This window comes from Peromyscus leucopus, chromosome 3 (genome assembly GCF_004664715.2).
Source record: "Peromyscus leucopus breed LL Stock chromosome 3, UCI_PerLeu_2.1, whole genome shotgun sequence".
In the NCBI taxonomy this organism is placed as follows: Eukaryota; Metazoa; Chordata; class Mammalia; order Rodentia; family Cricetidae; genus Peromyscus; species Peromyscus leucopus.
The window spans coordinates 158603055-158629729 of NC_051065.1; the positions used below are offsets into that span (position 1 = coordinate 158603055).

The 26675-nt window shown below is 44.2% G+C and overlaps 1 protein-coding gene across 1 annotated transcript in view; it reads right to left on the minus strand.

The window, feature by feature from the left end:
* Lmcd1 (LIM and cysteine rich domains 1) overlaps nt 1-25853 on the minus strand; it is a 64370-nt gene extending 38517 nt beyond the window's left edge. Inside the window, exon 1 of the mRNA XM_028863868.2 lies at nt 25652-25853. Within this exon, the coding sequence (XP_028719701.1) occupies nt 25652-25693 (42 nt within the window). The 5' untranslated portion in view covers nt 25694-25853. The remainder of the gene's footprint in view (nt 1-25651) is intronic.
* Nucleotides 25854-26675: the final 822 nt, after the last annotated feature.

Here is a 26675-nt window from a genome sequence, read left to right on the forward strand (position 1 = left end):
CAGAGAGAATAAAGAAAAGGGAAGGAGGAGAGAGAAAAGGAGGAGAGGAAGGTACCAGGGGCCAGCCACCCAGCCACACAAATAGCCATGGAGTAAGAAGGGAAGACATATAGAATAAAGAAAGGTAAAAAGCCCAGAAGTAAAATGTAGTTAAAGAGAAATGGGATAATTTAAGTTAGAAAAGTTGGCTAGAAACAAGTCAAGCTAAGAATGGACATTTATAAGCAAGAATAAATCTCTGTGTATTTATTTGGGAGCTAGATGTTGGGCCCCCAAGAGTAAAAAATCCAAGTACATGAGGTCCTAGGAAGGTTTGATTTATGAGAAATAGGGTAGAGTTCATATACAATTTCCTTGACCTCAAGATTCTACCACCTGCTCTTATTTTGATCAATAATCCAAAGGATGTTCAAGGCAACAGATAGACTTCAAGTACAGAGGGGAAGGTAGTAGTCATAGGAAGTGGATTAGAATCACGGGTCACATATGTTCTGCCCTTTCCTGGAAGCCTGGAAAAGACTCAGGTTGTTAAATACTTAGTACAGTATCATGGATCTGGAGCTTGATCTTGGACCCAAATGGCAGAAATAATGGAACAGATGGAGGTGTGGGGACTACATGCTAAAAACCTACTGCTCAAAACTGTCAGTGCTTAACAAAGATAAGAGGTAACAAACTTCCTCCTTAACCAAGGAGGAAGTCATTTCTGGGTTCATTCCCAACTCTTATAAGGATTCCTTGAGGTTGATGTCATTGGGCTCCCTGATGAGGTTCATGCCACAAGTTCAAATATATTCATTTCTATTTTCATTTACTGTTGCCACTGAAATTCCTTTTGTGGTCACCTGGGCCTCTGGAAGTCTTCAATGTACATTCTAAGCTTCTTTTCATAATTATCCAACCCCCAGAGACCTTCAAGCCCACAAGTGGCTTGAGTCTCCATCTTTCTCATAATATATAAGAATAACAGCAATTGTAGTAAATACAGTTATTCTTCATTACTGGTATATACCATATTCATGGATTCCATCAACCTTGGATAAAAAGTATTGGATAGAGGGCCTGGTGTGATGGCTCAGTGGTTAAGAGCACTTCCTTCTCTTTCAGAGGACTTAGGTTCTGTTCCCAGAGTTCACTTGTGGGCTCACAAACATCTGTAATTTCTATCCCAAGGGATCTGATGCCTTTCCTGGCCTCCAGGGGCACTGCACACACATGGTGCACAGGTACACATGCAGGCAAAGCACTGCATACATAAGCAGAAATAAACATTAATGAATTATGGATAGAGGACAATTCAGATGAACCCAGAAGCATTAGGTTAAGTGAATTAAGCCTGGCACAGAAACGCAGACCCTGAATGGTCTCATGTAGGTATCCTAACAGGGTCCCACAGAAACACAGAGTGGATGTTGACTGCCAGGGTGTGGGGAAATGGGGAGATGGTCCTAAACGGGTACTAAGTATGAGTTATGAATGAGAATACACCTGGGAGATCTAAAGTATAGCATTTTGATTATAATTTTGTACTTAGAAATTGGCAAGAGAGTGGGTCTTAGCTACTTTCACTACAAGGAAAAAGGTAACTGTAGGGGAGGCTTGTTAGTCAAGGGGTTAAAAAATGTCCACAGATCCAGGAACATGAGCTTACAGACCTCATGTACATACAATTTCTGTGTGCCAGTTATAACTCGATGAGATATTCTTACATGTTAAGCATGACATGTTGGCAGTGGGAAGGATGACAAGGAGAATGTGATTTAAATTGTACCAAAGCTGAATGTGGACAAACTATACTGAGAAAAAAACTGAGTGGATGAATAAATGGATGGTCAAAAACTAAGAAATTTCAAAGCAATATTTCTTATACAGAGTAAAATATGTTTGTTCAGCATTTGTTTTAATATTATAGTTTAGAGCTAAAGTCAGACACAGCAGTGTACATCTGTAAACCCAGTGCTGAGAGGGAGGGGTTGGATCCCATGAGGCTTTCTGGCCAGCCAGTCAAGTCAAAATGATACGCTCCAGGACTAGTGAAGAGACCTTGTCTCGAAAAATAAGGAGGTAGAAGCAGGAGGACCAGAAATTCAGTCATTCTTCTCAGCCACATAAGGAGTTTGAGACCAATCAGCTAGGGACCTTGTCTCAAAAATAGTAAAATAACATTTGGGGTACAAGAATTTCCCCCACTCAAATGTAGCTGGTCCAGGGGATAATTACAGCCCACATGAACCAATTGAAAAAGAAGGAAACCAGTAATGTTTTACCCTGAAGCCCAGGTCAGGCATGGCAGTCATCAGCTTGTCACCCACTAATCGTGATCTAATCTGTTGCTTCAAATAAGTTCTTAACAAACAACACATGAAGTTTTCCACCCCTAGAATTCTAAGCACTGGATCAACAGAGCTAATCTCAGTTTGTTTAGTCTGAATTTTCAGCCTCACTACACACTTAGTGAAAGGATATCGGAATTGAAGGGACTTACTCTCATCCATGATTATCTAGATGAGAACCCAAAATGCCCTATGTGGAGACTGTAGGAGCCCATGTTCACACATAGGGGAGGAGAGAGGAGGAGAGGGAGGGAGGAGAGAGAGAGAGAGAGAGAGAGAGAGAGAGAGAGAGAGAGAGAGAGAGAGAGAGAGAGAGAGAGAGACTGACTCAGAGAATGCCAAGAATGCCTGTTGTGTGTCCCCTAATAAAGACAAGGTCTTTGCCACTGTCTGTGTGGGACTCAGCTTAGTTCTAGAAGAGACTCTGTGCAGTCATAACCATGGTTGTCTTCCCTGTCATGGTGAAAAACTCAGGTCAGATAGTCACTCAGCTAAGGAGAAAGATAGCAACCATTTCTATGCCTCTCCTTACCTGCTGTCATGTCCTGAGTCAGTTACCTCGAAGCCTGCTGAAGGGACTGATGGAACCCTCTAGAATACAGCCTATACTCACTCTTCCCATATTTGGGAAAACAGGATTCTTTTTGGCCCTGGCCTAAGGTTTTTACTTGGGGATTTCCCAAAACCTGGGGAGGTGAGTGCAGAACAAAGCAGAGGATGAACAGAGAGGACCAGTTTTTGAGAGTGGAAAAGGCAAGATTGGGAGAACTCATTTTGCAATGCATTGGGGAAAAATATCTGGATACAAAGGTCAGCTTCCACTGGGGCACAGGATCTGCTCCAGGGAGGGGGGACTGGCCAGTGGGCATCCATACAGAAAAGAGCAAGTCCGGACTTAGATTACAAACAGTGTGCTGTGAATAGTTTCATCATCATTATCATCATCATCATCTTTTTTAACTGTTGGAACACTTCACAGAGTAGAAGTCCAGACTTTTGTCAAGACCCCAGAGGTTCTTAAGTAAAAGAATGAGAGAAGCCTTCTGAGCCAGACCACTTCCCCCCAAACACTGTACCTCTTAAGGAAATAATACAAAGCAGTGGTTCTCCATGCAGCCTGCAGACATGGAGCTCCTATGAGCCTGGGTTGGATACTTCCTTCTAGAAGAGCCTCTCAATCCCCTTCAGCCTAGAGCTGGGGAGGTGCAGGGGCCACCATCAGGCCCAAGAAGGACAGAGGGTCGCAGTCAGTGGCAGCCTGGAGAAGGGGCAGGCAGCCAGCAACATTCCAGGGAAGAGGAAGGGCTGTGGTTTCCCTATGTCCGGTTAGGAGGACAATTACTGCATTTGGTACTTAAACTCCCAAGCTAGATCCATGCCAGGGAAGGTGTGAGCATCATGGGAGGACAGTAAACAAAGCCAGACTTCCTGAAAACACTCCTCTCCAGGAAGGGCAGTCCATGGACTGTGAGTGATGTGGGGAACTTAGTTTCATCCTCACTGAGGTAGAAATTGTATGTATGTCTATTAGTAATGTCTACCTCCCCACAAAAGTTCTGGGAATAACAGAGAAAGTGCTTGCTTAGCCAAAGTAGAAAGTTTTCTATATTCCTTTTTTTTTCTTTCCACTGTCTTTTAAAAAATAATTTCACTACTTTGTACTCTTAGCTCTTACATTTTAAAAGATAAGGGATATGATAAGACTCTCATTCACGGTTTTACAGTCATTAGAAAGTCCTGAGATGAGAGACATTGAGAAAGGAGAGCTATCAAAATTCTATGGAATGATCTGGACAGACAAGTCCTCTCTTCTAAGACTTGGCAAGAGCCCTTGAAAGCACATGGTCTATATGTGGTCATCAAAAGACACCTGCATCTTCCCAAGGTCAGGAGATTAGGGTCACTTCGACAAAGGCTTTAAGGCAAGGTGCAAAGTTCCAACTCTTGTACTGAGAGATCCGTTGCTGAGCAACCAGCTGTGTGTGACGACAGTACATGGAAACTCTCAGAGCTCGGTGGTCCAAACCCTGGACACAGACAGCTTTGTTTAACTTTCTTCTGGCAGGGTGTGAACTATGGTGATGGAAGGAGAAAGGAAGCCAGCCTCCTTGGCGGCCAGCAGCTTGCTGATAGCCCATGTTTACACACTGCAGTATCCAAAGCAGGTCCACAAATCTTATTTCTGAGATACCCCACTGGATTGATGGGACCAGGTTTTTAAGACTGAACTCAGATTTTCCTTTGGCATCAGCTGCCTTTGAACCAGCTACCAATGTTGCATGGGCTAATATGAAAAGCGAAATGCACAAAGCAGAGGGTCCTCTCGTCAGTTCCCTCAGCTTACTGGGGGCGGGGGGAGGGGGGGGGAGGTGGTGGTTAAAAGTCGAATGGAGCCCAGGTTAGCCTCAAACTCCATGCATAGCAGAAGATGACTTTGAACTAACTTTGCCTCCACCTCCTGAGTGTTGGGTTATAGGTCTGTACCAGCATTCATGGTGTATGATGTACTGGGGCTTGAACCCAGGACTTTCTGAGTGCTAGCCAAGTACTTTACCAACTGAGCTACATCCCACCCCTCAGAGGACTTTTTTTTTTTTTTTAAAAAAAAAGACTCTCACACTGTAGCCCAGTTTGGCCTAGTCTGTAAATCCAGGTTAGCCTTGAATTTCTGCTAATCTTCTTTCCTCAGTTGTCTTATGAACTCGGAGATTCCAGGCATGCACTCTACCATACCCCACTTGGGCATTTGTTGATGTTTTGGAAAGTGCTGGGGAATTGAATCTAGGGCCTCATGCAAGCTAGACAAGCCCTCTACCACAGATCTACACTCCTAATCTACACCCTTGTGTTTTCTCATGGAAGAAGTGAGACACTTCCATTCCCACAGCATGGGCATAGGCTATGAAGGGGAATCCTAGGGGTGGTAGCTGACCTGGGGCTTCTGAGAACTTCCGAGTGCTTCTTCCTCGGACAGCCCTTTCCTAGACACCTTTCCTTCCTTGGCTATGATCTGCGCCTTTCCGGACAATAGAGCACAGCTATATGACCCTTGCAATGAACCAGACGTAAAACTCCCTTGAGAATCTTATCCAAGTAGCTTGGAGGAAGCAAAGATAAGAAAAAATAAGGCCCTTTTATGGGATTCCTTCCTCCCCTGTACCCACATTTCCTAAATGAGAACAAGCTGCTGGTGTTCCTGGGTCTGGGGTCTTCAGGTTACACTCGGAATCTAATTCATTTCATGGTTCTTACATTTCAACTCTTCATAAACTTTGTTTCCAGTGTCAGCTTTAATCTTAAGGTTGGCTATACCTGTTTATTATACCTTCCAGTTCGGTGAGACACTTGTGAGTTTATCATTGTGCTAGCTTAAGAATGTAATCCTGTGAGAAAAAAGTGTGTGTGTGTGTGTGTGTGTGTGTGTGTGTGCGCGTGTGCGCGTGCGCGTGCACGCACGTGTGTATGAATTCTAAGTTTCAGAAGAACATGCTTTTATTGCTTTTATTGGCCGTAGCTTAGGAAAGGGGGAGCTGGAGAAAATCAAGCAGGAAGGCTTTGAATCTCCCCTGTCTCAGTCTTAATACCTTGAAAGGAAACATGCTGTCTAAATGTGTTTTGTGGTCCAGTTATTAAAAATCTGCAGGTTTCACTATGCAAATGCCTCCTGCTAGGAACCTCAAGCTTAAACTGTAGGTTCGCTTATGGACAGTGGAAGCTTTACACACAGACACACAGACACAGACACACACAGACACACACAGACACACACACACACACACAGAGTTGCTTAAACCAACATCAGTGCCTCCTTGACAAAATAACACTGTGTTTCAGTGTGTTGCCTTTAGTGAGGTGTTTTTCTGCATTCAAAGAGCCCCGTTCTTATAACTGACTCCTCTTCTATCCTTTCTGTTGACATTTTAAAAAATGAACATTAAATACAGCTTTTTGAGCCCAAATATTTCATTTTTCCCTTGACTTCTCTACCGCATAAGGACCTAATTGTATCTAGGTATAGTTGGCTTCTGTATATGAGAAAGCTGTAGATCCTTAGAGGAGAAAGGACCTTAAGGAGTTCATAGGTCAATTTTTTTCTAAGCCTAGTTTTATAAAGCATAAATTAGTTGTAGGCATGGTGGCTTATGCCTATAATCCTGCACTGAGAAGGCAGAGGCAGGTGGATCCATGTGAGCTTAAGGCCAGCCTGGTCTAGAGAGGGGGACTATGTTTCCAATAAACAAACAAAAGCCAAAGAGATGGCTTAGGGGGCAAAAGCGCTTGTCACACAAACTTTATGACCTGAGTTAGATTCCTAGAACCCCTAGTGGAAGGAGACACCAACTCTCGGAAGTTTCCCTCCAACTTCCATGTGTGTGTGCTGGAACATGTGCATACCTGTACTCATACATACAGTTACCACACACACCACATATGTATGCACACACCTACCCACACACCACACACACACTAATAATAATAAATACAAATAAATAAAAACAGAGAAGAAAGCCTGCCAACCAACCAAACAAGAAATGGACATTCGAGGTGGCCATTCACTTACAAATAAGTCCCTATTAAGGTCTCACCTTTGAAACTCACTGGACGTGATTCAAATGAAAAAAAAAAAACCTCCAAATTAACGAACCCAAGGTAGTTTGCAGAAAATTTCACGTATCCCTGTCATGTGCTCTTGGAGTGCTTGTGACTTTCACTTCTTTGTGCTCCCCATCACTCTGGGCATAACCTCCTGCCCACGGTGACCATCTTTAACAACTCTTCCTGCTAGATTGCAAGTTATAAGAGGGTAGAGTCCCTGGAGTACTGGTCTACTGCATGTCCCTAGAACAATGCCTTGCTCACGGCAGCTCTTCACAGCACACTTTGGTTTAGAAAGCCCCTTTGATAGCACTCTCAGCTTTTGCTCTCTGTCTATGCTTCTTGGCATCAAAAGCTAATACGTTAGATGGTTCTCTTCTGTGATGGAGACAGTCCCCTTCTGAGCCCCACTCAGCTGCCCCCTCTCCTCCCAGGTTCTAGCATCTGCTCTCTCCTGTTGGACTCCACTGAGTGGTTTCATCTCTCCTTTGCCGCTCTTACCTCTAACCTCCTCAGCTACTAGACTGCCTCTTATCTTCTTTGGTACCTGACTCCCTTTATGCTGTCTCCATCTGTCTGGGCATCTGGGTCTAGTGCCAAATCTCAGCCATCCACTCAAGGCCAGTCAACTTGGAAAGAACTTCTCTCCTTATTTCAGAGCTGGACATTTCCTCACAGAGTGGTCCATTTCTACTTCATGACATAGCTTACATGCCAGTACCCAGAATGTATGAGACTCTGCCTGGCCAGGAAAGCTCATTCCTTCACTGTCTTCTGGAAAGGGACTCCTGAGAGAGGCAAGAGCAAAGCACATCTCTGTAGAGAGATTGTTCCAGGCTTTTCCATGAAATAGAATATATACAAGTTTCAGGAAATTGTGAAAACTCAAGCCAATCTGAGAGCCCTGTTAAGCTGGGTAAATTTTCCATGGCATTTCTGGTCTTGGCATGTTACCTCAGAATTATCTCTTTATCCACTGTTACTGTGGGTTGCTCACAGAGTGTTAGGGAAGTTCTGTGCATGTTGGACCTTGTGCCATTGAATGTAAACTCTGGATACTATTCATGCAACCTATGTAACTCCAGAAAGCACTTTCTGCCCTTTCAATCTCAGACTTTTCCATATTAATTATACTTTTCCTTTTCAGACATAGGATCTCATATATCACAGACTGGCATTGACCTGGCTATATAGCTTCAGATGGCCTTGGACTTTAGACCCTCTTCACTCCCAGGATGGTGGGATTACAGGTTTGCACTACCAAATTCAGCTTTATTATACTTTTTGTGAAATAGTGTTGAGAATGAAACTTAGGGCCCCATATATGATAGGCACGCAACCCTACCATTGAACTAATCCCCAGTCCTTTCTCATCTTTGAACATGAATTATAGTCTTTAGCAGCTCTATGGCATGGTTGTAAGACTCTCACATGATAATACATATAAGATGTTTTGGAAAACACAGTGTTTTGAAGATGGGGAGAAATCAAATATCAGCTGTTTACAGAAACCCGTCTTCCTTCTTCAAGGACTTTGTCCTCAACATGCCATCTGTGTGACTATCTACTTATTTATAGTTACACAAATCACTTTTTAAAAACTTGTTTCTTGAAAAATAACTTTACCCCTGAAATTTATTTAAAATAGAAAGCAATCATAAGCCATGGCAAATGGGGCTGGAGAAAAGGCTCAGTGAGTGGTTAAGAGCACTGGCAGCTCTTCTAGAGGATCTGGGTTTGGTTCCCAGAACCCACATGGCGGCTCATGACCATCTGTAATTCCAGTTCCAGGGGACCCAACTCTCTCTTCTGGCCTCTGCGGGCATGAAGCATGCAAAGATATTGAGACATGCAGGTAGATAAAACAGCTGTATGCATAAAAATAAAAACAGATAAATCTTTAAAAAATAAAGTGAATAATGAAACAGCTTCATTAAATTCTAATTATATGAAATTTCCTTCTAAGTACTTGGGTTGGCTCACTGTGACTTTAACATGAATCTGGGTAAGTGTTTGAGAAGTCAGACATGTCAGTACTGGAAGGAGACTTTCTCCCCAATAGAATCCGAGGATTTGAGATCTGAAATGGGGAGGTAGGTTCTGGTAAATGTTCATGTCTGTGTATTGATCAAATTCAACCCATGACCAAATTTATGACCTAGACTTCAAAGCAGTGGAAACATACTAGGAAAGGAGGGAAGAGCTAGGGTTGAATTTGCTATCTCTCACCTTTATCAACAGTTGAGTCTACAACCAAAGCAATTCATTTCATGCCTTGGAGCCTGAGTTCACCCTCTTGTAAAAGCAGATTCTTATAAAGATACGAGAAACTATGACCCGGTGCAATGCATGGCCCATTGCCTATGCTTCAAAAGAGAAGTCAACACACTTTATTTGAGAACAAGGATGCTGTTTTATTCTCTCACATGGAGGGGAGGGCCGGCTTGAGGAGCTTGGGCTCTAAGGAGTCGGGGATGGCTGATAATAAAGTAAGAAGATAGTTTGGGGGACATTTCTTCACCAGTAAAGACAAGAGGACTGTTGCCTAGATTAGGGGAGGCTTGAAGTATAATGGGTAAAAAGAAGAGGATAATGAAAGTAACTAGTTGTAGCATTTGGTAGGTGTGTGTAGTGGTTGTTTATGGATGTGCAGGTTTGTGTGTGTATGTGTGTGCGCGCGTGTGCACACACACATGCATGCATGAGAGAGGGGGAAAGAATGGAAGAGGGAGAAGGGGAGAGAGTGGAAGAGGGAAAGAGAGACAGAGAGACAGAGGGGCTGTGGGTGCACAGAGGACAGAGGATACCCTGGAGTGTCATTTCTCACTTTATTTTTTGAGATGGGATCTCTCACTGGCCACCAACTTGTCAAGTGGGCCAGGCTAGTTGGCCATCAAGCCCCAGAGATCTACCCGCCTCTGCCTCCCCAGGACTGGGATTATAAGAGCACGGCATCATGCTTGGTCTTCTTTAAAAACCATGGGTACTGGGGCTTGAACTCAGGCCTTCAGGTTTGCATTGCACCAACTTAACTGTCTCCCACCCCAGCACTTTTGAAAGTAACATTTTAAAACACCGACTAACTGATCAATTTCACCCAGAAAAGAATTTTAATAGAGTTATCTGCGCTTTCAAAATACTTTTCACCATAGTCAGTGTGGTATTGAAGGCTTGGCTAAAATTATAAAGCACTAAGCTGCATTGATACTAAGCATTTTTTTTTAAAGGGTGGAATGCCAACTCAGAGTCTTCAAGATAAGAAGAAACACTGTGGTCCAGAGCCTTCTCAGCGTCTCCTGTACTTCAAAGACTCCACAGTTGGCAGTGAGTCCACTGTTGCCCTAAGCTTGGTCAAGGTGGCTACAGGAAGACAAACCACTGCAAATCCTCACAGATGGAACTTTTCCACTGGCCTATTTTGGAATAAGTATTCATCAAGGGCTAGAAAATTAAACTAGATACGGGTCTGAGCTAGAAGCAGTTTGGCCTCAATTTCCGCCAGCTTTCGGTCACTCTTCAGGAGGGCCAGATCTTCTGAGATGTGGCTGCTGTTGTTTGGAGACTAGGGCCAACTGTCTTCACAGCCTATGGAAATCCCTAGAGTTTGTTTTCAGGGCACCTTTAGCTGGAAAGCAAGAGTTGCTGGATTCACAGGGAGGCCCGAGTTGGTTCTTTGGAAACTAGAAATCTATCAAGGCGTGGTGGCTCCTCTGCATCCTGTGGCCATTGCTTTCATAGGAAAGTTTGAGGGAAGATAATCTGACTTTTGACGTATTCGTCAAAGATTCTGAGTCTGGCTTGGCATGCCTTTCACCGGTTTCCTTTTAGTCTTAAGATGTCTCCTGGGTACCACCAAGGACAGACATCAAGAGTTCTGCCTTCCTCTACCCCTGCACCCCACTCCTCCTTTGATGGCTCTGGTTTTGGCTGGAGAGACAGCAGCGAAGCCCTCATGGGGCCCCACTGAGGGAGAGGGAAGTGGTTTTCTCTCTCTCTTACACATGTGCATTATACCCACCATCCTCATGTTCTCTTTCCCTCTTTTATCCTCCTAGAGATGACTGTTTCTGTCAGGAGATGTGGCAACGCTCCCATTCACTCAACTCCATACATCTCCTTCTCACCTTACTTTCTCTGTTTCATCCGCCATACTGCTGAGACTTTCCCATGTGCCAAACTAACAGGGGTCACACAGAGGGCACTGAGGCCAGGTAAGGCATTCCGGAACAAACAGGATATTGTGATACAGGAATTACAGCAAACAAGACAACAACTGCGGATGTCCCTGGACCCTCCCTTTTGAGGGTGACACGCGCTCAGTAGGAAAGCAGATGAGGGTCAGGAGTTCAGAACAGAGAGGGCCTCATCTGACTTGCCAGCCTCATCAAAGATGGGTGCATGAAGAATAAGACCTTCTCTCTCACACCTCAAGCAGGTGAGTGTACAAGAAAGTCTCTTCAGGGAATTGGTGGCAGATCATTCAGGGCAGGCTGGCTGTTGTCAGGTCCATGACCGAAGAGGGACCATCACTGAAATGGCAACTTCAGACTAATGGAAGGGACATCTGAAAGCTCCAGCAGCAGGTCCTTGAGACAAACTTCTTCTGTGTGGCATCACCAGGCTGCTGCAAGGACTCAGCCCTCAGGCTTACGGTGCCCTAATCATCTACTCACAGATCCATCTTCTTTGTTCTTAAATATCGTCTCTTAAAACCTTTAGTGGTACTTCAAAGCAAAATTCACACAGAGCTTTCCTCCTTTTGTGCATGTATGATGTTGCCTGGGTGTGTGATGTATGTCCATGTGTGTGTATCTGTGTGTGTCATGGTGTGCATGTCAGAGGGCAGCCTTGGGAATCAGTCTTTCCTTTTCACCTTCTTTAAGAGACATTCTCTTCTTCACTGCTGCATATGCCAGACTAGCTGGGTGGCGAGCTTCTGGTTCTCTGGGACCCAACTCCCATCTTCCAGAAGGATCATAGGGATTGCAGATGGGTGTGCTACTATGTCTGGCTTTAGAGTTTAAAAATGTTCAAAAATCTCAAGTATTCACTTGATTACTTTATATGTGTATTCCCTAAGACCTCTAACCAGATAAAATACAGAAAACTTACATTCCAGAAAGTTCCCAAGTGCCCTTTTCTTGGCAATAACCATCTCTTAGAAAGATAGCTACTATTCTGAGTTCTACCACTGCAGATTTCTTTTTCTCCCTGTTTTGAACATTATGCAAAAGAAATTCTATGATACTTTATTATTTTGTTTCTTACTTCTTGTTTAAGATTACCAAGGTGGTTTCATGCATTGGATTAAAAAAAAACTTAGCAGTTTCTATTATTAAATATCCACTCTCATGTTAATGGGGATTTGAATTGTTTTCAATCAAGGGCTGTTGTAGGTAAAAATCATTCCAGACACTCTTGTCTAAGTGTTTGTGGTAGACACCCCGATCCTTTCTCTTGACATATACCTAAGAGCGAAACTGTTACAAGGCAGACCCATGTTAAACCCTATAAGAAACTACCAGCAGCTTCTTGTAGTATCATTTTATTTTATATTCTCCCTGGCAACATCATGTGATGTTGTCTAGTTGCTTCACTTCTTTCCCAGACTTGGTAATGTCTGACTTAATTTCAGCCTTCCACTGAGTATCCAACACAGCCTCATTATGCCTTCTTTCATTATTTATGCTTGTATTTCTAGGAGAAATAAAGATGTCAACCCCCCTTGTCTGCACATATAGGCTATTTAGGCCTCTTCTTGATGTACCTCACCTAGTCTTTAATTTTAGGGGCTGGAAAGATGGCTTAGTGATTAAGAGTGCTTGCTGCTCTTGCCATTGACCCACATTTGGTTCTCAGCATCCACATGGCAACTCTCAACTGTCTGGAACTCCAGTCTCAGGGGATATGATGCCCTCTTCTGGCCTCTATAAGCACCTGCACACACATGGTACAATACTGATATGCAGGTATCCACACCCATGCTTATCATTTAAATAAAATGGTTTTTAAGTTGAACATTTAGAATCAGTTTGTGGAAGTTATCTATATACTCTGAATACAACTCTTTGTCAAATGCATCCATGTGTGTAACACTTGGTATTTTTCTCTTTGTGTATTACCTTTCACCTTTTGGTGATGCCTTTTAGTGAAAGCAAGGTAATTTTGATGAACAACTCTCTCATTTATTTGTTGCATATTCCCTCCAGATGAGAAGTCACAGAGGTACAATCTTGATCACAGTGTCACTATTCTAGCATTCCATATGGCAACAAATTACGAACACTCTGCAAATAATAAATATCTTGGCCAGAGGTTTTGGGGATGGCTTACTTGGGTGGTATTTACCGTGCAAGCATGAAGTTTTGATTCCCAGCACACATACAGAAGCTGGGCTTGGTGATGCATGCTTCTCAGCCCTGGGGAAATGGAGACAGGTGGATCCCTATGGCTCACTGCCCTACATGTACCCAGCACACATATAGAAGCTGGGCTTGGTGATGCATGCTTCTCAGCCCTGGGGAAATGGAGGCAGGTGGATCCCTATGGCTCACTGCCCTACATGTACATGCACATGTACATTCACACACATACACACACACACACACACACACACACACACACACACACACCTGAAAAACTGTGCTATTACTTTGCTTTAACAGTAATTCTACTTTCCTTCTTTAGCTTTCTCAGGTTTTAAGTACACAGCTTCCTCACCTTTTTGTTACATGGGAACAATAGTGCTGAGTTTTCTTAAGTATTACCCAGGAGCGTAGGAGGTTTTTTTTTTTTTTTTTTTTTGTTGTTTGTTTGTTTTTAGTAACTCATTCATACTTATTATTACCTGTCTGGCTTTTCCACTTTAAAAGTCCTCTCCCAAGAACAGGATTGTTGGAGGCACATGATGTTGGTGCATGAGGATGGGTGGAGAGAATGCCCTTCCCAGACAGAGAAATGACACACTCACAAAAGTGATCTCCAGACCAAACTTAAAGGAAGTCCATGTCCCTCAGCTGAAGGCTTATGCTAGGTCTCCAGGAGCTGGAAAATGAGCCTGGGAATGGAAGCCTCAGTTTTCAACCTGACCAGCGTGAAAGACTTGGCAGAAGACCTGGAAAGAGAATTTCAGGAAACAACTGGCCAAAACACGGTCTTGAGCTGACCGTGGAAGCAAAGAGAGCTGCTGGGGAGAAGCTGCAGAGACAGAGTTTCTAGTTCAAGAGAAGGAAGAGCTCTCTAGAGATTAGAGAAGTTAAAAAGCAAGCAAGCAAGCAAGCAAACAAACAAACAAACAAACAAAAAAACCCAGATCTATTCAGGAGGCAGAGATGTTCTCATCTCTCCCCACTTCATCCTGATTGATGGTTCTGACCATGGAGGTTAGGCAAAATAGTGTTTTGTTTTTTGAGGCAGGGCCTCATGTAGCCCAGGTGGACCTCACACTCATTATTTAGTTGAACTTCTGGTACTTCTGTCTCTCCCACCTGAGCCAGCATGCCTGGTCTATGCAGTGCTAAGAATGGAACCCAGGGCTTCGTGCACGCTGGGCAAGCGCTTTAGCAACTGAGCCACGTACTTGAATACTATGGTACTTGGATTTCTCCTATTCCTCTTTCTCCTCCTTGTCTCCATGCTGGGGTGGGAACCTAGAGACCTGTCCATGCTAGACAAATACTCTCCCACTGAGCTACATTCCTGATCTTCTACAGACTAGCCTTGGGGCCTTGAACAGGTCATTTGGCCTTGCTGGGTCTGTGGCCTCATCCATTCAGAAAGAAAGCTGAGGCTCTCTGAGGTCTTTCCCACCCTTTAAAAATTAATTTTAATTGTTTAAATGCAAAGCACAAGCATTATTCAAGTAAGAATCCTGCCATTTCCCCTGTGACAGTCCTAACCCTGGGCCCCAGGAGAGATGGAGGCGGTGATGGCAAGCCTAATTAGCTACGAATCTTATTCTGGGGTTGTGTTTTCCTCCTGAGCTGTTGGGGCCTGTCAGCTGTGTAGGAGGACAGACTTCAGTTCCTCCATTAAATCTTACCCTCTCTTCAAGTCCTTGCAAATATAACTCTGATGACTGTGCTTTCATTTTTCAAAAACACTTGGCAGCAAATCATCTGAGGGTTTTTCCCAGGTCATATACTCACACACTACACATAACTAACAAAAATCAAGAATACTCAACCTAGTGACTTTTTAAAAAATATTCAACCCTTGTACATTTCATTATGTTTTATCACCTGCTCTGTAATGCTTTAAGAAAGAATCCGGATTTTCAGAAAAAAATCACTGTGTTGTAAGATTCTGGGTCTTGAGGACCAAGGATCTGCCTTTTAGAAGGCTGACTGTCATCTGCAGGGTACATCAAGGCATGTTCTCCATTGCCATGGTGGCCAGCCCTAATATCTCACCAGCCCAGAGGGTCTTCATTGAGGAAAAGGAACATGTTTTCAGATAGGAAAATAAAAGACTCCCGGCTAGAATGCAGGACTACACTGGAATGCATCTCCACAGTTTGAGACAGCTGGTATCCCTAAGTTAGACAGCAAGTGTGGTGGGGGATATTAGCAGCAGATCTGGGAGGCACAAAGCGGGACTGTGGCCTGGTCTGTGTCCATCCTCATCTTTCAACACACAGTTCAAATTGCCTTCTTGGGGAGGCTTCCCTAACCTCCCTGAGGGAGATTAACTACTTCTCATCCTCCGCAGACTCATTTTTATACCTCCAGTCAAGACAGTGCTGGGATTCTCGGATGATTCCTCTTTAGAAATCATTAAGGTCATGAGTTCTTTTCTTCCATTTCTCCACTTCTCAGGCCAGCAAGTAATAACTGTGTAATACATGTGTGAACAGACTAAATGCTTGCTCCTTCATTTTCCTACCGTTCTTCCTTCCTTCCTTCCTTCCTTCCTTCCTTCCTTCCTTCCTTCCTTCCTCCCTCCCTCCCTCCCTCCCTCCCTCCCTCCCTCCTTGCCTCCCTCCCTCCCTTCAACAAGTTCTGACTATGTAGCGCCAGCTAAACCAGTACTTGTTACATAGCCTAGCCTGGCCTTGAACTTGTGGCAATCCTCTTATTTCAGTTTCCTGAATGCTAGGAGTACAAGTGTGCACAATCATGCTTAGCTTTAAAAAAGAGCAAATTCCTAACTTGACCAAACGTGGGTTAGAGAGTTTCACTGGCATAATATTTTATTGTCTATTTAAGATTTCACTCTTGTAATGTCTTCTAATGGTGATGATAGCCACATTTAACACAACTGTTGTATGTCAAGTGCTATGCTAAGGCCTCAAAAGGTTATTGTAATGAAAGGGGGTTTAGGTCCATTTACTGATGAAGAAACTGAGGCTCCTTTCCAAAATGACTTACTCAAGACAATAGAAAATGAGTAGCAGGGCTCAATTGAGTCTTGTTTGTCTACTCCAGCAGCCTCAGCTCTCTATCACCATACATATATGAATATAAGCTTTTATGTATTTATATCTCTGTGTGTATGTATATAAATATATGTGTGTAATGCTGTTAAAGCTTTATTTGTGATGAGAAGGGACCTCCTGGCTGCCCGATTGGAAGGGATCTCTTCTCAGAGTACTGTTTTGAGTGCATAAGTCAAAATCCCAAAGAAAACCAGTATTATTGAAATTATATAAACACATAAATTCTGAGCTGTGGTTTATTGACATATGAGCTCTTTAAAATATTATTAGGAAATATTGGTGGCTATCATCACTATCTTTTCAGAGCAAGGGTGAATATAAATGGCATGTCCAAATTCAACCTAGCTAAATAATTACTGATATCCATTGGTATTTAAGGCCTGGGGTGCTAAACTTCCAGGGCCTTTGCCTTTATTCCTAACAGAAGGAAGCCCCAACTTTGAATGAGAGAGTAGAGATGTGAAGATGCAACAATTCTGTTCACTAGGTTGCCTGGTAACCCCAGTTGTAGCCACAGATCTCTCATTGAAAGACACATCTCTCTAATGATTGAGGAATATAGTTCATTGGTAGAAGGCTTGTCTAAAAAGCTCAGTGCCCTCGGTATAATCCTTAGTACTGAAAAAATAAAAGTAAAATGATTTGGCCCAGGATAGTTGCACACACCTGAATCCCAGAACTTGAAAGGCTGAGGCAGGAAAATCTGAGTCAAGACCAGCCTCAGCTACACAATGAGACCCCATTTCACTAAAGAAAAAGAAAAGTGCCCCTACCTTTATCGACCAGCATGATTTCAAAAGAATCTCCCTTACATAATTCTCTACCCACTGTCCCTCTCATTAGAGCCAAGCACTCTTAAGTAGGAATCTGGATGGCCCCACAGCCAGCTGAGGTGGAGAACATAGGAGTCCCCTAGGAGGTGGGTGGCTGTCCTCCAGGATGGGGACAAAGCTGGGATCTTCTTTCCTTCTACCTCCTGTAGCCAGCAGATTACTTGAGCCAGTCACCTTGATGGTCAGTCTCATGAATCAGTAGCTAGAAATGCCACTTAGTCATGTGGCCCAAATAGATGCTGTCTCCTTAAGGACAGGTTTCTTAAAGGGCATTACTCAGCCAGTAGCCCTTTCCCTGTTCTTTTATTCTTTGGTGTCCCTAAAAATCAACACAATGAAGAAAATACAACCTAGGGTTCAGCAGTCTTTGAGGACATATACTTAGGCAACTGGTCTACCTCTCTATCAGCATGAATGCTAAGCTAGGTACTTATGGGGCCTGGGAGCTACTTTTTAACTCTGTTTCTGATGTTGCTTTCCTAAGAGTCCTACTTAGGATATAAAAAGTGGGCAAATAATTGATACACTCCACTGTTACAGTGAGACAGTATATCTGGGGTTTCTCTGAAGGTATGCAGTCCTGGGAGATGTGATGATTTCCAGGGAAGGAGGATTAGGGTGCTCACACGTGTGTATGCATGTGTGTATGTGTGTGTGAGTCAGGTGGGAAGTCAAGGAATACATAGAATCTAGAACATTGACATTGTTGGGCCTTTCTCTTACCATATTAAAAAATGAATTCTACCAGATTCAAGTCAGCATTGTAGGAATCTCAGAGCTTTTGTATTCATTGTATAGTATGACAAGATAGTGGATGGAACCTAGTAAATGTTAAATAAATATTTGCACAGGAAGAATTGAGTATATTTCACTCTATTTTATAGGCAAGGTATCTAAGAGTGAGTGCTTGTGTAAGATCACAGGGCGAGGTTGGACAAGGTGAAGGCTGCTGTTGAAAGGTTGGCGATGAGAGATCTAAGATGAACTGTAGCTATTCCCATGATTTTGCATATGGTGTGGCCTGAACATATTTATGGCTGGATCAAGTTTAGCTACAAAGAGAAGGTCCTGCAATCTGATATCTTAGAAGCTGCCACATGTGATGTAGACAAACTGAACTTGCTCTTTCAACATTCCAGTACTTAATGACCTATGAGATTTTTGCTTTGTGCTGATGGGAAGGAATGCCAATAACAGCAGGGGGAACATGTTTATTGCTTACTTACCTCACTAAACTATCTTTAAAATGTAGAACTGCTATTAGCCTGTGTTCTAAAATGAGGGATTAGAGGTTCAGCAAGGATAAGTAACTTGGCAAAAATGATGGGCCTGGTAAATAGCAGAATTAGATCTTTTCTCTACATCACTATGGTTGCAATATGTGGATCTCCCCCCACCCCATGTGTACATGTGTATGTATAAGTATGTGCACACATATATATATAGAGAGAGGCAAGAGGTAAATAACAAGTGTTTTCTTTAATCACTCTCCACCATAATTTTTGAGATAAGACCTTTCATTGGGACCTAAGGGCTCACCAAGTAGTCTAGACTGGCTGATGAGTAAGTTCCAGAGATCCTCTTGTCTATACCTAGGACAGTTCTAGGATTACAGAAGAGAATACCATTCAAGTCTGCTCAGCTCTTTGGCACAAAGACAAATTTGCATTTGTCTCCATAGATAGTTTTTACATAAGATCAAATGTTTTAAAATAATAGAGAAAAAAATCAATCCACCAACAAACCACATGGATTTGCAAAAGTCACCTGGGGCTGGACATCCATTGTCTTTGTCCTTCAGAATAATAGTGGCTAAATAGAGACTTTAATTTCTTCCCCTTTAGCAATATTATGTCCTTTTAAAGCATGTCCTTGTGGGAGCCTGGGCTGTGGTTTTCTTGTCCTGATTCATATATTCCTGGGCAAAGCATAAGTCAAGCTGACCAAGCATGTTGAGATGTACATTCTCTAGAGATGCTTTTCCTCATACTAATATAGCCTGGAATCTTTGGGTCTAGTATTGGCTAGGATTTATTTTAAGAACCAGAATAATAGGATAATAATGTGATTCCTTGAATGGTTCCTGTACAAGATTCTTGACTATAGGATATCATCAGCCTTCTAGAAAATCAGGAAGAGTATAGAAAGTTTGTGTAGTTTCCCTGGGAATGACTTTGAATTGATGAGGATGACAGTATACTCCTGGTGGTGCTCACATACATCCCAGGAGAACAGATGCTTGGTGACATTGGACAAATGCTGGGAAGCTGTCCCCCAGACTATCACTGAGTTTAGTGAGTTGTAAGAACTTAATCTATGTGTGAAACTTACAGCAATAGTCACCCTCTTTCTTTGGATAGATGAGCTTAAGCTTTGTGATCGGAGAGACCCAGTTTTGACTTCTTAGCCTGTCACGTTGGGCAAGCCATTTAAACTTTTAGCCTAAATGTATTCATATGTGGAAAGGACACTGCTGTGTTCACGTGGTGGCTCTGAAGGCTAATTGTGATGATGTCAGGCATCCTGAGCACCCTGGAGGGGGGGGGGTCTACGCTTTCTCTCCTTTGCTTTTCCCCAAACTTGTCTGTCTTAACAGAGAACAGACAAGCTTTCAGGGAGGAAGGAATTTGAATAGTTGACAACAGTAAGAACAAGTACAGTCTTTTTGGAAAAAAAGTGGACAGGTTAATTTCTCATATAAAAGAGCAGACTCCAGCTACAGAGCTGATGTGAGAATTTCATGCTTTGTGATTGCCTTGTCATTTCTGATTTTGTAAAAGCCAGGATCTGGGCTGATAAGGTGGCTCAGGAGGTAAAGGCACTCGTCATCAAGCCAGATACCCAGAACCTACATTGTAAAAGAGAGAAAGAACTCCTGAAAGTTGTCCTCTGACATGTGCACCATAGCATAAAACACACACACACACACACACACACACACACACACACACACACACACCACACTAAATAAATGAGTAAATAAATAAGTGTAATAAAAATACCAAATGTCCGCCTCAAGTATCTAAGCTTAGTTACCAAATATGTGTCTACTATTAAAAATAATCTCAGCGTCTACAGACCCCTGCTTTACCTTTAACTCCTAGAGAAATTCCACAGATGGCATTTTCTAAAGCTCCAAGAAATTTACCCTGTTGACATACATGACACCAAGAATGTTCAGGACACCAAAAAATGTCCCAAGTGCAGTCAAGGAAGCCCCCTGATCTTGAAGGAATCTCATAGAAGTGGCTTTTGGCCCTACACCTGTCAAGGCGGTGGCAGCTGCTGACCAAATCCTCTTCCTGTATTATCATGGAAGAAGAGAAATGGTTTCAAAGGAAAGTAGTGAAGAGTACAGTTGTCTCTTCCTTTGGGATGTTCTAGAAGGCTACTGGACACTTCTGATTTCCTGAGAATGGAGTGCTAGGTCTGCCTTGCCACAATCACTTGTTGTTTAGGGGACAGTTGGACATAAAAAGCAGCAGAATGTAGGTAGAAGGAAACTGGATTTTATCCAACTTCCACCACTTCTTAGGAAAATGACCTGTGCATAGTCCTACAGCAAGTAAATGTCTGGAATAATAGTAATGATTATTTGTTATTTAGTTCATTGATTTTGTAGTGCTTGGGATAGCCTCCAGGCTCTAGAGTGTGCTAGGCACGTGTTTTACCTCTGAAGCCCATCTCCTCTCATGCCTATATTAATGGCAGTGACTCAACCACCTGCTAGAAAAATGAATGTTTAAATGGTGTTGGGTAAGTGGTGGTGAGATAAGAGTACTCCAGGCCTGCTATGAATCATGGCAAATCTCTGCTTTATTATACATAGACTATTTTGAATATGTGAGTAGGGAAGATAGGGTGATTCTCCCTCCCCAATCCAGTCCTATGCCTCTTCTGGAACCCAGCTGGCTCACTGTCGTCTCCTCCTGGAAGTGGCACACAGGGTCTGGGTGGGCTGGCTTTCTGCTCTGCTGAGTTCAGCTTGTTCTCATCCTGCCTCAGTAACCCTAGAGTTCACATGACCAGAAGATCCCCCTCCTACCATTGCAGGTAGCTCCTAGTGTGCTGCAGGTGACCTGTGACTGCCTCACTGAGCCTCTTCAGACATACCTGTGTGTCAGAATGAGTGTCTGCCATCTGCAGCATAATGGTTCTCTACGAAAGACTTAGAGAGGGCTGGTGAAATGAGGCAGCTGGTAAAAGCATTCACCCCACCAGCCTCACCACCTGAGTTCGCTCCTTTGGACTCAGAGTGGAAGGGAAAACTGACTCCTGAAGGCTGTACTCTAACTTCTTATGTGGGGTGGGGTGGGCGCGCACGCACGCACGCACGCACGCACGCACGCACGCACGCACGCACATAAATAAAATAAAAACAACAATCTCTCCCTTTCAGCTCTTTTTGAGGACAAGTTGCTTTCTTTATACACCTATGGGCATGTCTCCAATGTGTTGGCTGTTAAGGTCTTTAAGTGACAGCTTAATATGTTTTTAAGACTGAGGGAGCCAATGACGATTCTTGAGGAGGCCTGTTTATGTTGGACTGACTTGCCCAAGCCATGTGCCAGAAATTTTGCACACAGCAGGAATTAGAGGTGAAAACAGGAAGGGCTTTGGACGTAGCCGTGGACTAACCTGGAGTGTAGGCTAGCCAGGAAGCATATGATGTGAAGACACGTGGAGAAAGATGCCTAGTTGAACCTGGACACAAACCTTCATATCCCTTCTCTCACTGCTCCTTGGGTGTTATATTGCAGAGTGAAAAACAGCCCTTTAGAGCCAGGACATTGGTACATGCACCAAAGTGCGTGTTAAATCCCTTTGTCTTCATCTAGATCATTTGAAATCCCTACAAGGGTCTCCTGACCATCAGGGGATCTTTCAGAGCCTACTAGGCTTCTAGGCACCTTTTCAGCAACCTCTGGTCAGTAGTTTATTCCTCTGAGCCTCACTTTCCACAGCTAAAAGGTAATAAAGAGCTCCAAGTCCCCCCAACCAGGGCCCAACTCTATATCTCTGGGGTGAACTACTCACTGACTGGCCCTCCAAGTTCAGAAGGAGAGACTTGATTCTACATGAACACACATTCTATGTGTTGGGTGAGAATGAAAGCAAGATCCTTTGTCTTTTCCCCAGCTTATCAAAGGGTATGGGACATATCTGGCTTAGGTATAGCTGAGGAATAGCTGAATGCAAGTTGCTTGCTATTTACTTGGGACAGCAAAAATTAAAGCATGTACTTTTTGTGCCCACATACTATCAAAATGTAAATAAACACTAAACATTATAATGGCTGATTTTGTGTGCCTCTGTGTGTGTATGTATGTACAGTATTTATGTATGTTCACCTGTGTGCAGGTATGTGTGCGCGCACGTGTGTGTGTGTGTGTGTGTGTGTGTGTGTGTGTGTGTGTGTGTGTATACAAGTGCCTGTGATGGCCTATGGCCAAACCTTGTCTATTTTTCCTCTGGAGCCATCCACTTCCTGTTTTTGAGACAGGGTCTCTCACTGGAACCTGGAGCTTGTCAAGCAGGTTAGACTGGGTGTCCAGCAAGTCCTAGGGATCTGTCTGTCTCTACCTCCCCAGTGCTGAGATTACACATGTGTGCCATGGCTCTTTCTGTGGGTGCTAAAGGTTAAACTCAGGTCCTTATGATTGTGTAGCAAACACTTTACCAAATGAACTATCTTCCCAGTCCTACTAATGGGTGGTTTTCACTAAGTGTGTGGGTGCTGAGCCTTTAATATACATCACTTCATTAATTATCACAGTAACTGTGAGAAGTCAATACCATTATTACCTCTAGAACACCAACACAGAAGTTAGTTACCTTGCTCTAGTGCAAAACTAGTAAGTGGTGGAGCTGGGATTTGAACTCAGATTTGACGCCAAAGCCTGTGGTACTAAGCAGAATTTTTAATAAGCACCAGAAGAACAAATGTATCCTAGTAATTGATTCCACCTAGAGATGGGCATTTGGCCTTCTAGGGTCTTTTTTTTTTTGCCAAGGAATGATGGCAGTTTCACCATGCCCAGGGACCTGCCTGTACTGGGGAATATCCTCTTTCCCAAGAGAAAAGCAAATGATGGTTCAAGAGCCAGTGGCTTGGGACTGTTCCCCAACCTCTACCCCTATGGACAGGAGGACGCATCCCACAGCTAGAGAGGCTGACAGCCTGTCTGGGTTCAGTCACATGATCTCCAAGGCCACTCCAGTTTGGGATTTTATATTTTCTCTTAAAGACCTTTTTATGACTTCCCAGCTGCTGGGGATTCCCACCCCTCCCAATCCTTGGGGGGCAGGGCAGCGGGAACACTGCAATCCATGTTAAGCCCTTTCACATTTTGCAACTAGGTCCTTTGCAACTCCAAGAGTCTGAAATTGGTTCAGAATGTCTAAGTGTGATTATGCTCTCCGAAGCCAAGTGTTATAACCCCCCGACAGTTGCAGATTTTAAAGTAAATATGCAATAAACTCTTTTCAGCAGGCTGTTGATCGGACACAGTCTTTAGTCACGCTGCTGCACCATTCAGCAGGGCCTTCTTATCTCAGGTTCCCTTCTTTTCCCTCCACTCTTTAGGTTGAGGACATTGGTTAATCCACCCTGTGGTGATCTTCCCCAATGGTTGAAATTCCAAGAGGTAAAAAAAATACCAGCCCTTTCATCTCTACCCACTTCATTCTTTCTCTAAGCCTGTAATTGGATCTAAAGGGAAAATAGAACCTTTGCAGGCCAAGGAAGTTGGCACTGGACGGTGACATGAAGAGAGACATGTTCCATCTCTAATCCAGAGAATCGCACCCTCCTATGCAAGGGACAATAAAAAACAAGGTTTTCTCCAATCATGGCCCGGGCTTTTGATGAAGGGAGGGAGTGTCTTTATAGACTCCATCTCACATTCTACGATGTCAACCAGTGTATAGTCACACACTCCCAAATCATTTGACCTCTCTGAGGACAGCGAAACGCTGTCACCCTCCCTGAAGTCTGGTATTTTGACTGAATTTGGGGCAGCAAACCAAACACACCATCCCACAGTGCCACAAGTGGAAAGATAATCCCACATGCACCCGAAGCAGCCAGCGTGGGCCCAGCGGCCAGATGTTCTGCACTGTAGGTGTTTTCTGAGTCTCACTGTCGGCATGTGACACTAGATTGGAACAGAGGTGAGGAAGAATGAGGCCTGTCTTCAAACCCCTGAGAAAAATACACAGCGCAGTAAGAGGGAAACCTGAATACTCCCTCACTCAGGTCTCCGTGTTCTGGGAATTCTGGAGGAGAGGTGACACCGGATTCTGCAAACAGTCCGGTGATGCCTGGATTAGGTCTGATTGGATGCCATGTGCAGAGGGATTCACTAGGCTCAGGAGTGGGAGGGCAGGAGGTCTGGGGCTTCCTCTCCACCCTCTCTCTTCTTCCTGCCCTCTACTCATGCCTTTCTATTTTTTTTCTTTTGCCTCTCTACCTCCCACAAAAATGTCAGCAAAGGAGGACTTTGCCCTGCAAGCTGAAATACTCTGAGGGCAGATCTTAATAATTACTACTTGGGGAGATTAAGCTACGCTATCAACAATGCTATTATAACTGCAGGGGTGTTCCTCCTCCCTATGTTATAGATAGGGAAGGTGTGACTTGGTCACTGTTGTACAGCTAAAATGTGCCAGACTCAGGGCCAGGGTTTGAACACCTCTGCCTCCTGGGAGCTATCTTTCTGTGACCCTATATGCCCTATTTCTCCATCTGGGAAGCATAGGTTTGTCACTGCTGCCTTCCTGTCCCCCATGTCTTCTCATAGCTCAGCCCGCCTTCAGAGTGCCTCAGGTAAGCAGGCAGCCAGCTTGGAGCTGTAGGCACAGCTGGGGGCCCCTCCTGCAGCAAGTTACCCGTGACCTTCTGGGCTCTGGGCCAGTCCTTCTTGAAAGGGAAACGTGCAGACCCTGGGGACAGAAATTAGTTCCCCTCTGCTAGAATGGCTACTACTGCCAACAGCACCAAAAGAAACTGTTCTGTGTGCTGGGGAAACCACACAACTCTGGGAGGGTAGCAGAGGGGGAGGACTTGTATCCTTCCTAAACTCCCAACCTTCACTAAAGCCACATCAGGGAGGCAGAGAAGTGGAGGGGGCAGGGAGGGGAAAGCCAGGGCATTTCCAGTGATCACAAACAAGTGCCTATCCCTTCCTCCTACATTTTTACTTTAATTCACCTTTAATCGGCATCTATAAAAACCAAGACTCCGTGTAAATACTTTCCTTAACAATGGCTTTTAAAGAGTGGGTTTGACGGGTGTGCCTGTTAACTCAAATACGCATTACCACCTAATTCTGTTTTCTGTTCGCTCTGTGGACTTGATGCATCCCTTAGGGTGTCTCTAGGAACTCCGTGTGTCTGCGAGCAAGGGGAACAGGAGGATACACCAATACAGAGGGAACTCGGCTCAGGCTCACCTTTTGTACTCTGGGGTTGAGGTCCTTAGCCACCTTCGCCATCCTGGGGATGCAGAAACAGCTCCTGGCTTCTCAGGCAGGGGCGCAAGGGCGTGCAGAAGGGACTGTGCCGCTGATGGGTCAAGTTCAGGTTTGCGCGCTCAGCGGGCAGCTCTGGGCTCAGCACCGAGCTGCCGTCCGCTTTAATTGGAGAGCGGGACTCCCTCTAAAACGTCGCCAGCCAATGCGCGTGGGCGCCCACTTGGGGCCAGCCAATCAGAGCAAAAGGGCTGCTCCCCTCCCTTAGGGTGGCCTCTGCAGGGAGGCTGAGAAAGCGGCTAAGCTTTACCCTGACGTCAGTGCAGCCGGCTGCCCTGCCACCTAGGGCTCACATCTGTCCCCTAGGCGGCAGGAATCCCTCTCCACGCCCTTCTCCTTTAAAGGGCAAGGAGCAGAGGGGGGTGTGTTGGGGGGGGAACGACGAGACCCAGGCAGATCCATTCAGGTCAAAAGAGAGAGCAAATAGGAGAGCCAAGGTATTTTTAGAGAGCTGGCTCCCAAAAATAAATGCTGAGCAGTCCTCTCTGCCCACCCTCTTCCCCCTTGTCCCAGGGGTGCGCCAGGCAGGTGGTCGGCAGAAGTCTGGGCTGACCCTAACCAGAGAGAAGAGACTTTAGTAAATTAAAATTTCTTAAAAACAACAATAATAACAAAAAAAATTAAAATAACTTTTTTTCTTGTCTAAAAGTTTTTTTTTTAATTTCATTTTACATGCCAACCACGGTTTTCCCTCCCTCCCCTCCTCCCCCTCCCCCCCACCTCCCCTCCACACCCTCCCCCATTCACTCCTCAGAGAGGGTAAGGTCTCCCATGGGGAGTCAACAAAGCCCAGCATGTCAAGTTGGGGCAGAACCAAGCCCCTCCCTGCTGTATCCAGGCTGAGCAAGGTGTCCCTCCATAGGGAATGGGCTCCAAAAAGCCAGTAAAACCTTCATCCAATAACTGATAAAATAACTTTTCATAACTTGTTTGGCCTTGCCTTCTC